The sequence below is a fragment of the Nicrophorus vespilloides genome, unplaced genomic scaffold, assembly GCF_001412225.1.
Source record: "Nicrophorus vespilloides isolate i.1.1-1 unplaced genomic scaffold, Nicve_v1.0, whole genome shotgun sequence".
Taxonomy (NCBI): domain Eukaryota; kingdom Metazoa; phylum Arthropoda; class Insecta; order Coleoptera; family Silphidae; genus Nicrophorus; species Nicrophorus vespilloides.
Genome location: NW_017098557.1, coordinates 1 through 16,172, shown reverse-complemented (window position 1 = coordinate 16,172; position 16,172 = coordinate 1). Strand labels below are relative to the sequence as shown.

Genomic DNA, 16,172 nt, shown 5'->3' with positions numbered 1-16,172 from the left:
TATTCGAAAATAATTCAAAGCTTTCAACATGTTCATATATTATTATATGTATATACAAATTCAATAACGGTACGATAAATCTCTAACGTGAACAGACATTGCAAGGACAAAAGGTGAGAAGAATAAAAAAGTGCAGCAGCAGCAGCAGCGATGCAAGAAATGAAAACGGTGGTTGTTTTAAATAATTCAATCTCGTTCGCTCTTCTCGAAAATGAAGAACGTCTGCATGCTGCCCTTTCCCTGCAACAAACGAGAATAGGCATGAGCCGAAGCTGGAATTGGATTTTCAATATTCATCATAGGTGTATATGTACTTTGATCTGCATGAATCCGCGGTCCTCGATTACGTAACGATTCGCAGGAAGTTGGCTCTTCGTAACGGACGAGATATGGACCATTCCAGGCTAAAAAATAATGTAATTATATAAGTTGTTAATTTGTTTTTTTTTTTAGTATTAATTTGTACTATGCTCGAAGATTGCATCCTGGAGGCGGTGTTGACGGTGTCGCCGAAGAAGCAGTATCTAGGCACTTTTATACCGACGACTCCGGCAACAGCAGGACCGGAATGAATTCCTGCAACAACAACAAAAAATAACTGAAATTATGCAAAGTGAAGTGTCTCAAACTAAAGTATACCTATGCGAATCTCGACTTTGGTTTGCGACGGTACAAGGATTCCCTTGACGTTCTTCACCATGCTGAGGGAAAGATCCGCCACGTTCGTCGCGTGTTTGTCCACCCTTTCAGGAGCGCCGCTCGCAGCCATATAGATCTGCCCCACAGTTTCCACCTGAAAAATTGTATAAATAATACGAATGCGCCTCAACGAAACTGGATTTTCACCTTGTACACGTTGAAAGTGTCCATCAGCTCGTCGAAGCACGAGAAAACGGCGTTCATCGAGGACACCACGTCCATGGCGTCCTGCACCGTCTCCGAGTTGAATCCCACCAGCTCGCAGAACATGATCGTCACCGAATCGAACGACTAACATCGAAAGTTTCAAAAATTGAAAAACAATTCCTAAATACATTAATCATCAATTGTACCTCGCAGGTGCTCAGAGGGGAATGTCCGTTTCGTAATCGATCAGCAACGCTCTTGGGAATCATCGAGTAGAGAAGATCGTCTCCGCGTTTCTTCCAAGTCTCCTGAAGGTCGTAGTTATTCTCCAACTCGGTGGTCTTCTGCTCGGCCCTATCGAAAAGCAGCTCCAATCTAAAATTCCAGTAGAAATAACAATCTTCACGTAAGTAGTCTTTGCAGTTTAGATAAGTACTTGGAATTGTGCTGCCAACCGGCCAAGACCATCTCCCTGCTCATCCCGTGCTGATTCAAATCGTTCAGATATAGTCCCAATTCCGGAAGTTCGTCCAATCCATTTATTCTAAAACACACATAATTTAATTTTTCGGAATTTCAAGTTAATTGTGTTGTGATAACTCACAGAGGACTGCAAAGAAATATAATTGCATCGACGTCTTTCAGGTATCGCATTTGTCCTCGGAGCAGGATGTTCTTCAGGCCGTGGATGCTCTCCCTGCGTAGACAGTAGGGCGAAATGGGACGTCCTTTGAATTCCTTCTCCTGGGCGAAATCTCGTGAGGTCTGCGGCGATTCCCCGCGGAGGAATTCAATCTCGAACGTCACCGAATGCAGATAGAACGCCTGCAAAATACCACACACACACACAATTAATTGCCCTGTCGCAGCTGGTAAGATTGATCGACGCTCTTCGTCCGCGAAAACTTTCTAGGTGAACTCTCCCGCTGATCTATGCCATATTTTCCACTGCTTACATCGATATTACTACAGTCGCCTCAAAGCCCTTGGTAAAATATGTATTATATTTCAAGTTAATTGTCTAATCAATCTCAAGACAATAATGCAGCTTCTCCTCGGTTTGAGACGAAATCTCATCTAATATCATTATTAATTTTGAAATATAAACATAAACAGAAGGCGTGAATAACGCGAAAGGAAAACAAAAGGAAATTGCGAAAATAATGAGCGTTGATTAATTGCCTTCGTGTTCGATCGCTTTAATTGCGCAACCGACGCTGATAAAATGCTCGCTGTCATCGTTACATAAAGATAAAGGAAAACGACTTATTTAAGTACTTTGTTATACTTTCTTCCTCATAGTATTTTCTTTTATTTCTGAATTATATCATCATTTATGATCATATTTAATGAAATTATGTTACTCAATTTTCTTAACTTAACTCGCAAAGAGATAAAGTTGCGGAAAAAACAAAACCTAATAACTAAGCTCTTATATCTAATTTCGGTGACACGAAAACTTTGCTTAATTCGAAAAGTTTTCAACAAGTGACACTTGTCGAACGCAACTTTTTATCTGCGTAGGCGATGATTATAGTAATTACTTGTATATAAAAAAAGTAATACGTAATTGTTTGAGTTGATCATTGATTATCTTATTCGTTTACTTTGAGATGAATGTTGAATAGTTGAGAGCAATTACAAAAGCCCGTTCTTCGATGCATTGCGTATTCCGCTGAGTGCACAAAGTAATTCGGAATGATCTCTTTCTCGATTGTATTTCCCGCATCCTCCGAATAGTTCATTTCAATCAAAGCATACAATCGAAAAGCTCCCGACCTCCGCGATTCCATAATAAGCTCGAATCCCGTATTTCCACTTTACGAATATTACCTTTTTCAGAGTTTTCCTAATACAATTTTCGTTTTTCAGATTTCTAATTTGGAAATTTTTGGGCAAATCTTCGCGAATTCTACAGTTGCTACAGATACTATAATCAAGACCACATTAATAAATGAATAAGTTTATAGTTTCCAAAGAAATAATATTGTTTGTACCGATGAAAAACTTGTAAAATATGAGGAGGAAGAAAAAAAATAATGTTGGAAAAGGCAATAACATTTGTTTTGTCGTCTGAAGAAATATCGTGTCGATTCGGAATATGAAGATATATGGGAGCGACGATGTCTTTCGGGAAGCGAATTTTTATGGATCTCAGAGGAAATTAAATTGAAAGCAATTGGAATTAATTGATTCGGATCAAAATCAACTGAAAGAAAAACAACAACAACAACAGATCGAATGAATGAATGAGAAGAAAAATAAATAAATGGTGAGTCGATTTATATTAGGGGTAGAAATGGGCCATTAGTTAATGTCAGCCGCACGCCTTTATATCCGTGCATTTCTTGTATACTAAAGCTGACGTTTTTTTCTTTTTCAAAGCTAGAAATTTTATTGTGCATTCCGTGTATATCTCTAACACTCACGTTCTTCCACGTGAAGGAAATGCCTTTGGGTCGTCTAAGACGAAAGTGGTTTGTGACGGGTTCTCCGATGAGGTCGCCCTTCTTGGAGCTCAATAACTCGTGGACTTTTATCCCTGCAAACAAAACAGAAAAAAAAAACGAGGGTAGTAAACAGCCGTAAAGTGCGAAATTAAGGGTGGAAACAAGGAAACGTAATTTGTCGTTTCAATAAAAGAAAAAAAAAATGAAATGAAACAGTGAAATACCTGTGCCGATGATTAACATCTCGCGGGACATCATCAAGGCGAACGGGAAAAGCTTGAAGAGCATGTGGCAGGAGAACGGACGGAGGCTGTTCTTCACGTTGATCTGACTCTCTTTCCGCTTCCTGTCCAGCATCTGCAAACCAATCAAATTCCATCAATATATCATCACCTACATTAAATTCGTTGCACCAATTTACATAGAGCTGATTGTCGAAGTGCAGACGGAAGGTGACGATGACGATGTTCTTGCCGTTCATCTGCGAGACGACGCTCTCCATCACGTTGACCTTCAGCTCCAAATTGAAAACGTCGCTGGCCACTTGCATGAGCAACCCTAAATTAGGAAGTTTTAATTGAATTGAAAATGAAATGTTAGGGTGAAAAGTGTAATAATAACGCGTGCGATGGGAGTTTATTATTATTATTTGTGCGGCAGGCAAAAGGAACCTGAATCCCTCCTAAAAGGATTTATGGGGTCACGGGGATTCGTCTCCCCGGGGGGCTCAAAGATAACTGATTTACTGCCTTACATGTCGACTTTACATTACGAACATCCGCTCCGAGTTTTCGAGGTCGAACCTCATCAAATTTTTGATTGTTCCATTTCTTCTTGCATTTCCTATTTTCAATTTACTTCCAAATTCAGTTTTATTTTTATTGTTTTTAATTAAATTTTCAAAGTAATTATATAATTAATTAAATCATGGGAATTTTCAAAAGTCGTATAAATTTTAAACTTACATAATTATATATGGATTTTTGCAGGGAAGCAGTCTATTTACCTTGCAAATATTGGGTGAATCCTTGCCGTGTGCTCCTATAAATCAGGATGCAGCCCTTTTCATCCACCTCGGATATGTACATGGAGGGGCTCTTCATCTTCGGATAGGACAGACGGAATTGGTTGTGGATGTTGTCGACGTTCTGCAGGAAATCCGCGAAGAAACGACCGGTGGCTTTGATCGTCTCGTCGTATCTAGTGAAACACACGGATATCATCATCATTATTTTTGAGGTATAAAACGGGAGGAGATGATGGAGGAGCAGGATGTACCCAAAGTGACTGAAGTAACGCATGAAGCATTTCCCGAAGAAGGTCATGAAGAAGTCGAACGGTCTGTTCGTCACTTTGGCACACGCCCTCGCTATGTCGCTCATCAGCGTATCCGGATAGACCTGATGCGTGTTGAAGACCGAATACTTGAATCCGGCCAACTGTTGAACCTGTCGCCAAACATCTTCTCCGTATTCCAGCTGAAAGCCAAAGAAAACAGACGGTAATATTCGTGCAGCAAAACAAGACAACAAAAACAACAACAATAACAGCGAACGACACTAATTGCGACATAATCCAACTATCTATTCGAAAAGAGCGTGCTGTGTTAAAAATACACACCATATGTTTCGTGTGTCGATTAGAAACGTTCTTATCAAAGTCATCCCATTATGTGTGTGTGTGTCGTTCGCTCTATTTACCTAATTTACTTTCATTCATTTCTCTCATCTCTTATTTTTTTTCAATTCAAATATTTTGAATTTCTCTGAAATCGCAAATACCTGAACAAAATGCTGGACGCTCTCCAGCAGCATTCCGTACATCTCGGAAGTAACAACAGTTAGCACGCACGCAAACGGACAAACGTGTATTGGTACAGCTGCAAATTTGTAGTTTCTGTTTTGAATTGGAGTTTTTTTTTTGTTGGGGACGTGAGATTTGCGGACGCAAGTTCTTTGGTCGTGCGTTGAATCGTAAATGCGGTGAACGCGCGGCGTCGCGACGCTTTATCTTTGGACGATCGCAGTGCGTGCGTCGTCGACAAAATAAAAACTATCTTCTTCCTCCTCCTGTTCCTCTTCCTCGCACATTAAACAACAAATAAAAACAATAAATAAATAAATTGTTCGTGCACAACAAAATGCTCGGATTCCTATCGAATGTTGTTCGCACGTGAAGAAAATAAGTGCGTTTCAATCTATTTTAATTGTTAGTTAATTTTTAGATTGAAATCAACTTTATTATAGATAATCGAATGTATACTTTTTCTAACAAATTCCAAGTAAATACAAACTAAGATATGAAAACATTGGCTTTAGGTAAATTCTATATTCATAATTTGTTTGCTGCAAAAGATGTTTGGCAACTGCAAGCACTCTAATCTTTATTATTTGACCACGACGGAAAACATCGATAAACATTTCATTTACGTAAACAAATATAAGCAACATAAAACAACATGATTATCTTGAGAATTCCAACTTTTGTATATTGTGGGACACCCTGTATAGTAATTTCTTATGTAGGCAACCAAATGTACGTTGAAATTTTCGAGCGGTAAAATGTTTGGATTTTATTTGGATATTTAGGTAAATTCTATATTCACAATTTGTTTGCTGCAAAAGATGTTTGGCAACTGCAAGCACTCTAATTTCTATCATTTGACCACGAAGGAAAACATTGATAAACATTTCATTTACGTGAACAAATATAAGCAACATAAAATAACATGATTATCTTGAGAATTCCAACTGTTGTATATTGTGGGACACCCTGTATAGTAATTTCTTATGTAGGCAACCAAATGTGCGTTGCAATTTTCGAGCGGTGAAATATTTGGATTGTCGGTCGGTAGTGTGTGTATTTGAGGTTAAAGTAGGTGGTAGTAGTTAGTTATTGAGATGGGTAGGAACATCCACTGCACGTACATTTCCGAGAAGATCAACAAAATCAGATGGAGACCGAACCCGTTCAACGATCCCAAGCAATTCGTGACCGGCAGCTGGGACAACGACGAGAATCACATCAGGCTGTGGGAGGTGAAGGGCTTCGAAGAGGACACAGACATCAACCCTTTCGAAATCAACGTGCTGCCCTTCGATGGGGACGTAACTGAACTGAAATGCGTGAACCCCGACTACCTCATCGCAACCTCGAACGAGGGCAAAGTGTACCTGATCAAGATTGCCACAAATATCACCGAAGAAATATGCCTGTCCCATGAGATCGTTTGGGACGATGCACATCAGGGAATGCCATGCACCTCATTTGCTGTGTACGATAAAGATATTGCCACCGTTGGTGAGGATGGAAGGATCAACCTGTTGAGTATCATGAATAAAGCTCCAACAAGAGTTATTGGTAATTAATTATATTTGAATGATTCTCTATGAATTTGATTTAATATTTCTATTTATTTATTTATTATAGATGATGCTGATAGTTGCACTGTAAATTGTGTTGAATTCCTGAAATTCAATGAGCTCATAACTGGAAATTCGAGGGGACAAATGAAGATATGGGATCTGAGGGCAGACGAGGAGAAGGCCAGTCAGATTTTCATGCTCAGTGGCGACAGCATCGTTGCGGCGACTTGTTTAGCACAGCATCCCACCCAGAGGCATCTGACTGCCGCCGGAGATGAGCACGGCTCGATCACCTTGTGGGATCTCAGACAGAACACGTACCCGCTGAACGTGATGACATCGCACACGGAATCGGTAACGGAGGTTCAGTTCCATCCCGACAGACCTGAACACATCTTCTCCTGCGGACAAGCCGGAGATGTCTTCCACTGGTCTGGTATCAAGCAAGGCGCCTGCGAAGAGTCTGCTTGGTACACATCCACCACCAACAAGTACGACATCTTCATGCTGATGCCACAGCTTCACACAACAATCAATTCCATCGACCTGAACAGGGACAGGCTGCTCTGTGGCAGTGATAATGAGGCCATGTACATGATCGAAGGAGTCAACATCTACAGCTGAACATATTTCTTTTTTTTTTGCATTCAATAAAATATAAGTATTTTTTATAATTATTCTGATCCAAGAACTACATTGGTAATGCTTTTTCAAACGTTAATATAAAGAGATACATTCAAATTTGAAATATGAAATAGTTGTAATGTATCTCCGTCATTAATAACACAATTAATTAATGAAATAATAAGCATATCAATACATTTATAAATGTAATTAAGGTAGTAATTAAAATGTTCGAACGACTACAGCGCTAGATAGGTTGAACTATATAAACTCACTGGTCTAGCGAGAAACAGATGTCGCGACAAGCATCTGTCGAAGTTCAAGCATTTTAGCGCTGTCCAAAATACTAATTATTTCTTCTTCACTTTCTGGAGGTTTCCATCTCTTGATATAATTGATTTCTGATTATATTAATTACTAACTTTGCAATTCGAGATTGAAAATCTAATGACAGCGCCATCAGTAGGATAGTTTTGGAAAAGTTAATTTTTGAATATTCAAAAAGTATTTTTTTGAAATAAATAACAAAATGAACGTTTCTTATATCATTAGTGTATATTGATTGATTATAGATTGAAATATTTATGTTTTTGAAATTTCAAGTGTTGTATTATTGAGTTGTATCGATTCTGTCCTAGTGTTTGTAAATGACCTCCGGTAGCTTATGATTTGTGCACGAAGTCGAATTGATTAAAGGAGAAAAGGAATCGTCCTTGCAAATGTAATCTTCGGTGAGTCGTGGAGGAGCGAGAAACGGAGTTGGCGCGCAGTGGCAGACGCGCGCCACCCTTCGAAAATCAATACGAGCGAAACATGCGGACCAACGTATTATTTTAGCAGTCGCTGCATGAAAGAGATGAACGTGGCTGTTGTTCCTTCGTCGCTGCAGAGTCGTAAATTGATTTGAGAGTGCCGTCCCCGTTTTCCTGCTAGAAAGATGCCGAAGATCGACGGAATAAATCTGGGTTACTCGTATCATCTGCCGACAGCAGGATGGGGTCTGCGGATCAGAAACACCCTCTCGCAATTCAGCGATCTTTTCAGCGAATTCAATAAGTACATAGCACCTGCCTACCACCACGACAGATGCGAAAGGTCCGTTCTCTCTTAATTCGTATCTACTATCACTGATATGCTGATCTTTTGATTCATGCAGGTCCGTGCAGATGCGCCTGTACTCGATGCACAAGCGCGAATTCGTGATGGTCTTCGTAGCGTTCTTCGCGTGCTTCGGGCTGGCGCTGTTCATCGGCTTAGCCGGACCACCAATCACGCTGAAGCAATCCATCGATGGAGGCGGGCTTTTAGCGAAAGACAACAAAACGATAACCAATCACGCGACTGGTCCATACACGATGCGTTCACCGGAAATGAGCACATACAATCAACAGCTCTGGCTCATCGCCAAACTGAACACCGGAAACAAAGATGGTAAACAATTGAATCTACAATTCAATTTAATCGAAAGTATTTAATCTTTCAGACGAGACTTTCGATAAGAGCTTCAGAGTGAACGTAAACATCGAAGGTCTGACTTCGGAGCATAAACCAGTAGAGATATTGCAGGATACGAAAAATAGGTTCGAATCGACATCAATCTTTAATATCTTTAATTAATGATTTTGCACGTACACACAGAACTCGTCATCTGAAGTGCGTGAAGCAGAGCTGCCAAGAATTCATCGTTTTACACTTGGCCTTCCTCAAGTACAACCATTACATGTTCACCGTCCACTTCTACGACTTGGAGTCTTTCCATCAGCGCTACCATATCAAAGACATCACTTTTTACGTGAGCCAAGATACACAAACTGTGAGACAACAACAACAACAAAATGATTGAAATATTTCCAGTTCGTCACGTACAATCCGGCCTTCACGCAGATCGAAGTATGGTTCAGATTAATCTTCCTCCTTTCCAGCTTCGTGATTTTCGTAAGATCAACACTTGAATCCGTTAAGACTATTCCTAATCTTCGCTACATCTAGGTATGGTACACGCACGTCATGAAGAAGTACGAGGTGTGCTTCTGGTCAATCGAGCAATCTTGGATCAACGTTCTACTGCCCACTTTACTCTTTTACAACAGTAAATACAAGCGATTCATAATTAATAGCAAAATAATAATAATTATTATCATTCGTAGATCCGTCGTTCCCAATGATGTTGTTGGCCAACTCTTGGCTTCCCGGTGTAATGGATGCTTTTTCGCAAATCACTTTCTTGGCCTGCCTTTTGCTCTATTGGCTCTCAACTTACCACGGTTTAAGACAAGTAATATTCAACGCAAGTTTACGATTGTTTAAATGATAATGATAATTGATTCGTTTAGAATGATAGGAAATGGGCGCGTTTCTATGTGCCTAAGCTGATCATAGTCGGCGTTCTTTGGTTCTCCGCGTTGACGCTCTCGATCTTGGAGAAGTTCAACGAGCAACAAGACCCGACCTACAACCACACAGTCGACGCAAGCTATTATTACGTAACGATTCGCAATATCGATTAATCTTAAATTTTAAAACAATCCACGTATTTCAGGGTTTGAAAATAGTTTTCTTCACGTTCTGCGCCATCTACATCACGTATCTCTTCTTGCTGATGCTGCGAGCTTACACCGAGTTGCGATCGATGCCGTTCTTCGGTAAGCAAAGAAATCTAAATTTCCTAAATAGTATTTATTGCATAATTTCTTTCTTTCTTTTTTTTAGATATGAGATTAAAGTTTCTGACTCTTCTGATGTGCATCGTCCTGGCCATAATCTTAACGCAAACTGTGATGGGTTTCGGAGTCGGCATCTTGGAGGATAAGTTCGTGACGAACCTGGACATCCACTACAGCAGTTCGGCGCAATTCATGTCCTTCTACGGCCTCATCAACTTCTACGTGTACACCATGGCGTACGTTTACTCGCCGCCGGGCAACAGCGCGATTCAGGATTTCGGTATAACCAAAGATAATCCTGCGTTCTCGATGATCAACGATTCCGACGAGGACGTGATTTACGGTTCGGACGAGGAGAGCAGACGTCCGTTGAACAGGCCGAGAAACGACGACGACAGCGACTGAATGTGTGGAAAAAAAAGTCCCAACTCCTCGATCATTTGTGTTCTTGTTCGAAATCAAAAATTAAAGTTTAAAAAGAAAGTAGGAATCTTCTTAAGATTAAGAAGTTTAAATAAGTGAGTGCGATTGTATGATATTCATGCAAGAGCCAATAACAAAATTTACATGTTTATTAAAAATTAATACATTTCAAAGTGTTTCTCTATTCTTAATCCCAATATTTGATGAGACCGTCCCATCCGGCGCTGACCATCTTGCTCGGCTCGTGCGGATGCCACAGGGTGCTGATGCAGACGTTGTCGTGAGCTTTCCACTTCTTGTACAGCTTCGTCGTCTTCCAATCCCACACGTAGCATTTTCCATCGGCATCACCGGATACCAAGTAACTGAAACAAAACAAATTTAAATTTTTGAATTTCAATATTTCATGAGATATCCTCATCATATTACCTCATGTCAGGTGAGAAATCAAGGGAGCAGGCGTACCCTGCAACCATGTGTCCCGTGAACGTCTTCTTCCTGTTCATCTTGAATCGATTCAACGCGGAGAAGATGACAATCTTGTTGTCCATACTCTGACACGCCAACCATTTCCCGTTCGGCGCTGGAGTCACCGACGGCATCGAGTGCATCGTCGGATCCGCAATGTATTTCATATCGACGGGAATGTCCCATTCCCAAACCCTCAAACTCTTATCATCGGACGTCGTCACGAACCTCCTGTTGTCATCCACGAAAGTAATCGAATTAACAGCGCCCAAATGCCTATCGTATTCCTGAACGATATCGCCGCTCCGTGTGTCCCACTGTAAATGATGCACATTCATTAAATACGTTCCACGGATGCCTCAAACGAAACTTACGCATATAATCTTCTTATCGGAAGTTCCTGCTACAAACAGATGTTGTTTGTTACCATCCGGATTGAATTTAACGCAATAGGGAATCTTTCTGCTGGTGAATCTTGAAATCACGTGCCCGGTCTCCGTGTCCCACAACTTGATGTACCTATCGTATCCAGCGGACAAGAAGTGCTTTCCCGAGTTATTAAAGTTGATATCTCGCACGGCCTGTCGATGACCGAAATACGTTCGAATGCATCTCCTCTCATTGTACACCTCCCATATTTTGATCCTACAATCCATGCTGGCAGAGAGCAGCAGATGCGCGGTTTTCGGGAACCATCGGATAGCCGCGATGCCCTTGGAATGGCCCGACCACGTATGAATGTGAGTCTTTGGCAAGAAACACTTATCTGGTGGTGTATCAGTCCTCAAATTAACGCCCACATCATGCGGCGCGTGCAAGAACGACCTTCCCTGATAATCCACAGGATCTCCAACTAAAATTTTTAACAATTAAATTTAAAAACAAACATCAACAACAACGTACTATGCAACGTCGTCTTCTCCTCGATCTGCTTCTCCTCCACCGGTTTCCCTTTCTTGTGCCTCTTAGAAACCAGCTCCTCCATTTCAGCGGCCTCCTCCTCACTGGGCTTCATCACCCTCTGCTCATCCACAAATCCACCCCAAGGTCCCAAAAACCCGTCTATATCCCCTGGGTTATCGTTCTTGCTCCTCTTCCTCTTATCCAGAGGCCTCAACTTTGTACTCTCAAACACAGTCTTCCCTTTAGCTTCGTCCTTCATCTCTGCAGATCCAACAACTTTATCCCCCGTCTCCTCTGATGTCCCCACCGTGGGATCCAAAGCATACCCGTAACTGTTAAAAGTCCTCCTCTGATTCTCGAACTGAAAGGCACTTAAATGAGCTGGTTCCACGTAGCCAGACAATATATTTCTATCGGATTTCATCTGTCTGGTCTTATAGGGATTGGCTGGCCCCAGAGCCGGTGCAAATAATTCCTCATATCTGGGATTGTGTTCAATCTCTTTGGCTGTTGGATCAATATGCTGGATGCACTCCTCGGAACCCTAATAATATAATATTCATGAATAACCTTTTAAAACCACTCTAATCTGTTTCACTTACTGTCGGAAGCACAAGTGGTGCTGCACACACAACCAGAGACTTCTTGATCGAGAATTCTGGATTCACCTCCTCTAACGTCTCCTGCTTCTCCTCATCACCATTCTCGTCCTCGCTACTTGAATATTGCTGCAAAGCTAACATTCTTCAAACGATAAAACTAACAAAATAAACTTAACCTCAAACGCATAACACAACTGACGTCTTGTTTGTTTGCTAATACATTTTTTTTGGAGGTTAAGCAATGCGTACTTCATCCGCCAGATGGAACACAATTATTGCTTTAAATTAAAATTATATCATTATATAATAAAATAACTTATACTAATCATGCAAGCAATTATAATTATAAACCAGTATGTATTTGTTAGTAACTAAAAATCTAATAGCAGATGGTGCTTATAAAAGCTGCCACCGAATTCGGGTCATCTATGAGCAGAAGTGTAAAGCTTATAGTTCAAGCGTTTTGGCGCTGCGACAATTCCTAAATGGTAATTAGGGCCTTAATTGGAATTATCTAATTACCGAATTGCGCACCCTTAACTCACGGTCAGCGGATTCAGTTAATTACCGATGCTCGTATTGGCGGAATTATCGTTGATCGAAGTTTCCGCGTCGCTGCCATCTGCTGCCCCACAAGCGAATCAATTTGAAATTTCAAAAGTTTAACAAAAAAAAAATAATTCATTTGCCATTAACTTCATGAATATTAGTTCAATTTATTGCAAAATAAACAATGGAATATTTGATTTATATTTACAAAGTCACTTGTGAAAAATTTTGTTTTAGCCTACTTGTTTTTTTTATGGAATTTAGTGGATGGAATTGAACAAGAGTTGAAGGAATGGGAGAAGAAATAAAGAAACAGCGTGAATGCATTAAGAGTTTATTCGTCCAATATTATTGAGAACCAAACCAAACGTACTCCTCTTCGTCGGTGAGCTAAAGTTAAACATCAACGAAAGAGTAAAGAATACACATCTAATACTATATAGAAATTACGCATGCTGACTAGTGTCATTTACAATATACTTCGATTACAGGTTACAATAATGCGAGAATAGCTAAGAAGATAAGGGGTTGGGGGTCGAAGAACCAGGCATGTTGAATCCTTTGTGTTGTTGTTTTTTTGTTTCCAAGATGAGTCGGTTGCTATTTGGTCAACGCAGAAGAGATCCTCGTTGAAGTGTACGTGTTTTTTGTGTGTATGTTTATGTGACTGGGTGTGGGTCGGTGTCTGCTGTAGTTGTTGGTTGTAGTCAGGGCGTGGGTTGGTTTCTGTTCTAAAGTCGGGAAGAGTTGGTTGATCTTAAGATGCAGCATCCCTAATTAGCGATCTCTGCTGCGTCCTGAGCGGCGGACAGCATGTAGGGAGACGCCTGCAACGAGTCAAACAAAACAAAAACACCAAACCCATATAGTTTACAACGTCTTAAGTTCATACAAAGTTACGTAACACAACACCTTCACATATTTTCACAGAAACATTAATAAACAAGCTTTCAGCTTTATATTAGCAAAGTGCAAAAAAAGAGAAGCGTTCAAATTATGGATTGCAGTTACGATGCATCACATCCAAATTACACGCTCCCTCCTAATTCACCATTCGACAAAATTGGCGCAATCTGCGCTTCATTCAATTCATTCAGTCTGGCCTTCGCTCCACCGTCTTACTTCATTTGATTCTCTCAACTGTTTTTCTTTTTTACATATACAACACGTAAAATTAGAGTGCCCTGCGTAGATTATTTATTCTGCTCTCTTTATTTTTTTTTTTCCCTCTCTCGCCCTTTCCCATCGGTTCACTCACCTAAAGCAACAACTTTCAGTTTAAGTACACATCTCGAAAGAACGGCATCCACGATTTACCCAAACAAAATCCCATCGAACATGGCAAGCTACTACTTTGTTTTTTTTTTGTTACAATTTACATACTCACTAACTTAACACATTTACACTTTAAAAAAAATAAGTTTATCTAAATATTATCTGAGTGAAATTAAATGTATATTGATAATTGCATTTTATTTAATGACTAATTGAGGTAGTTGAGTTTACGAAACCATTGTCTGTCTGTAAATCCACATCATGATCGTCTTAAATTATTGTCTAAAAACCCTCTTAACTGTAAAACTTTTTTTTTTTTATTAAATAATACTCATCATGTTTCTGGCTAAATGAGCTTAAGCTCACATGTACGCCACCCCTTCATAACAAATACCATTGCATCTGCATTTTACACTGAATAAAGCATTGTTAAAATTGAAAAATGGAATTAGTTGAGTTTAGGTCAGTTGAGTGATGAATCTTTCCTCAATAACATAATGGTTCAGCTTGTAATGGAATCAATCGATTGATTGATTGATTTGATAATAATATCTTACCTGAATGAGACTGGGGTCGGATCTGCGTCCGAACCTGAGTCGCAGAGACGGAGAGCGTCCAGATTTCCTGGCCACCTGATGGGCACCAATGCGTTCCTCGATCGCCTCCTTCTGCAGGAGCAGCTCGTACAGATCGCGTATGCTGTCTGCAACAAGATTAACAAAAACACAAATTGTAAAATAACAATGTTGAGAAATGTATAAAGAACGTTGAATTTCCCATGAGCGACAATAACAGCAGTAGCAACAACAACGAAGATAACCAAGTACGGTCAAGTGGACGAATCGAAATCCATTGTGAAAGAAGTAATAATTGTATCGGAGAAATGTATCATCGTGGGTCGATGATTATTTTTTTTTTGGCTCAAATGTGTGTGTAGGTGAGAGAGGAGTGGCGATCTCTTTCGCAAACCTCGCGCCGCATTGAACATCCCCTGTGCCGGAAGTAATTCGGACTCTATAATCGATGGCGCAGGAGGGAGATGCTCACCCGAAAAAAACTATTTATACATTTTATTTTTCCTCTGGCAATACACAGAGGAGAGAGACACATACATGTACAGAGATTGAGTGGAAGTGAGAGAGAGAGAGAAGACGACGACGGACAACACCGGTAATCGACTAATCAATATGCACTTTGGTGACGAATCGCAAATATTTAGGCGAGCATTAAAACATAATTAGTCGGATCACTCACGATGCATTTCACATCTACATGGATAATTGCTGTTTTGTCGTGCACAATTTCTGCTAAAGGTGACAAATTTAAAAGCAAAATTAGGCAAAATGTGAGAATTACATTTCTTCATTTATGTAATACAAAAAAGTTACTTTCATAAACACAACAAATCCATTAGAACTAAATGAAAAATACTCATTTTAGAGACTATTTTATAATAAGCCCATTATTTCCCATTTAATTCAATGAAAAACTAAATATAAACAAATTTTCACATGGCAATAAGAAAAAAACAGTAAATTAATCTCTTTTGTTTTAATACTTGCTAATCCACGGCCACCCGCGATCTTTTTATATCTTAATGAAATCTTAAAATCATAAAATTTATAACGAAAAGCTTTCTCTCGGAATTGCCTTGCCTATTGCATCTGTGTATAACTTCTTCTCTACCTTTTAGACTAGCGGTCGGGGAACTTTTTTAACCATTACCCCAAAATATTACTGCGTAAGTCGATATTACCCTCCCCCCATTCTGAATAGAAAACAATCAATGTAAATTTTAAATAAACATTGTTTATTGAATTAATTTACATATACATATTTATAAAAAAAAAGTTACATGAAAATAGTAACAAATAGTAATAGTAAGTATAGACAAACAAAATAAAATCTTAAATTGGAACAAACAAAAATTATTGAAAACTTTCCCCCTTCAGGTTTTGGAAAAATGATGTTGCTTCATGTTTGAATATAATTACTTTAAAATTG

General features: G+C 39.7%; 5 protein-coding genes across 6 annotated transcripts; 2 read left to right on the top strand and 3 right to left on the bottom strand.

Moving 5' to 3' along the window:
- Positions 1-79: 79 nt before the first annotated feature.
- Positions 80-5,374, bottom strand: LOC108562750 (soluble guanylate cyclase 89Db-like). The gene is made up of 14 exons (XM_017921171.1): positions 5,078-5,374; positions 4,575-4,774; positions 4,303-4,496; positions 3,718-3,854; positions 3,521-3,653; positions 3,276-3,388; positions 1,451-1,671; positions 1,283-1,390; positions 1,053-1,221; positions 847-990; positions 640-793; positions 467-576; positions 315-404; positions 80-240 (listed from the first exon to the last, which is right to left on the bottom strand). Exons 1-14 carry the CDS (start codon positions 5,117-5,119, stop codon positions 187-189), a joined length of 1,869 nt encoding a protein of 622 aa, XP_017776660.1. The 5' UTR covers positions 5,120-5,374; the 3' UTR covers positions 80-186.
- A 732-nt stretch (positions 5,375-6,106) lies between these two features.
- On the top strand, positions 6,107-7,338 carry LOC108562751 (nucleoporin Nup43). Its single transcript, XM_017921172.1, has 2 exons — positions 6,107-6,656; positions 6,726-7,338. The coding sequence occupies exons 1-2, from the start codon at positions 6,197-6,199 to the stop codon at positions 7,283-7,285; spliced, it is 1,020 nt and encodes a 339-aa protein (XP_017776661.1). The 5' UTR covers positions 6,107-6,196; the 3' UTR covers positions 7,286-7,338.
- Positions 7,339-8,100: 762 nt separating this feature from the next.
- Positions 8,101-10,431, top strand: LOC108562749 (transmembrane protein 181). Its single transcript, XM_017921170.1, has 10 exons — positions 8,101-8,380; positions 8,442-8,716; positions 8,769-8,865; positions 8,924-9,077; positions 9,140-9,220; positions 9,275-9,374; positions 9,433-9,560; positions 9,619-9,768; positions 9,825-9,927; positions 9,995-10,431. Exons 1-10 carry the CDS (start codon positions 8,223-8,225, stop codon positions 10,351-10,353), a joined length of 1,605 nt encoding a protein of 534 aa, XP_017776659.1. The 5' UTR covers positions 8,101-8,222; the 3' UTR covers positions 10,354-10,431.
- A 72-nt stretch (positions 10,432-10,503) lies between these two features.
- LOC108562748 (pre-mRNA-processing factor 17) lies at positions 10,504-12,644 on the bottom strand. 2 transcript variants are annotated; one of them, XM_017921168.1, is made up of 6 exons: positions 12,521-12,644; positions 12,345-12,470; positions 11,743-12,286; positions 11,214-11,692; positions 10,801-11,156; positions 10,504-10,736 (listed from the first exon to the last, which is right to left on the bottom strand). In XM_017921168.1, exons 1-6 carry the CDS (start codon positions 12,596-12,598, stop codon positions 10,559-10,561), a joined length of 1,761 nt encoding a protein of 586 aa, XP_017776657.1. In that variant the 5' UTR covers positions 12,599-12,644; the 3' UTR covers positions 10,504-10,558. The 2 variants fall into 2 exon arrangements, with proteins under 2 accessions (XP_017776657.1, XP_017776658.1); XM_017921169.1 differs by having other exon boundaries at positions 12,345-12,605.
- A 567-nt stretch (positions 12,645-13,211) lies between these two features.
- On the bottom strand, positions 13,212-14,871 carry LOC108562743 (short neuropeptide F; the record flags this gene model as incomplete). Its single annotated transcript, XM_017921162.1, has 2 exons — positions 13,212-13,720; positions 14,726-14,871. Coding segments are annotated over 2 exons (200 nt in total), but the record flags the coding sequence as incomplete, so codon positions are not given.
- Positions 14,872-16,172: the final 1,301 nt, after the last annotated feature.

Excerpts from the sequence above, each read along its gene's own strand:
- LOC108562750 (XM_017921171.1), bottom strand. The coding sequence starts at position 5,119 with ATGTACGGAATGCTGCTGGAGAGCGTCCAGCATTTTGTTCAG. Across the intron at positions 4,775-5,077 it reads GCGTCCAGCATTTTGTTCAG|CTGGAATACGGAGAAGATGT; the intron begins GTATTTGCGATT and ends TTTGGCTTTCAG. Across the intron at positions 1,391-1,450 it reads ATATTTCTTTGCAGTCCTCT|AATAAATGGATTGGACGAAC; the intron begins GTGAGTTATCAC and ends TGTGTGTTTTAG.
- LOC108562751 (XM_017921172.1), top strand. The coding sequence starts at position 6,197 with ATGGGTAGGAACATCCACTGCACGTACATTTCCGAGAAGATCAACAAA. Across the intron at positions 6,657-6,725 it reads AGCTCCAACAAGAGTTATTG|ATGATGCTGATAGTTGCACT; the intron begins GTAATTAATTAT and ends TATTTATTATAG.
- LOC108562749 (XM_017921170.1), top strand. The coding sequence starts at position 8,223 with ATGCCGAAGATCGACGGAATAAATCTGGGTTACTCGTATCATCTGCCG. Across the intron at positions 9,375-9,432 it reads CACTTTACTCTTTTACAACA|ATCCGTCGTTCCCAATGATG; the intron begins GTAAATACAAGC and ends TATCATTCGTAG. Across the intron at positions 9,561-9,618 it reads CTTACCACGGTTTAAGACAA|AATGATAGGAAATGGGCGCG; the intron begins GTAATATTCAAC and ends TGATTCGTTTAG.
- LOC108562748 (XM_017921168.1), bottom strand. The coding sequence starts at position 12,598 with ATGAAGTACGCATTGCTTAACCTCCAAAAAAAATGTATTAGCAAACAA. Across the intron at positions 11,157-11,213 it reads CCGATAAGAAGATTATATGC|TGGGACACACGGAGCGGCGA; the intron begins GTAAGTTTCGTT and ends CATCATTTACAG. Across the intron at positions 10,737-10,800 it reads GATTTCTCACCTGACATGAG|TTACTTGGTATCCGGTGATG; the intron begins GTAATATGATGA and ends GTTTTGTTTCAG.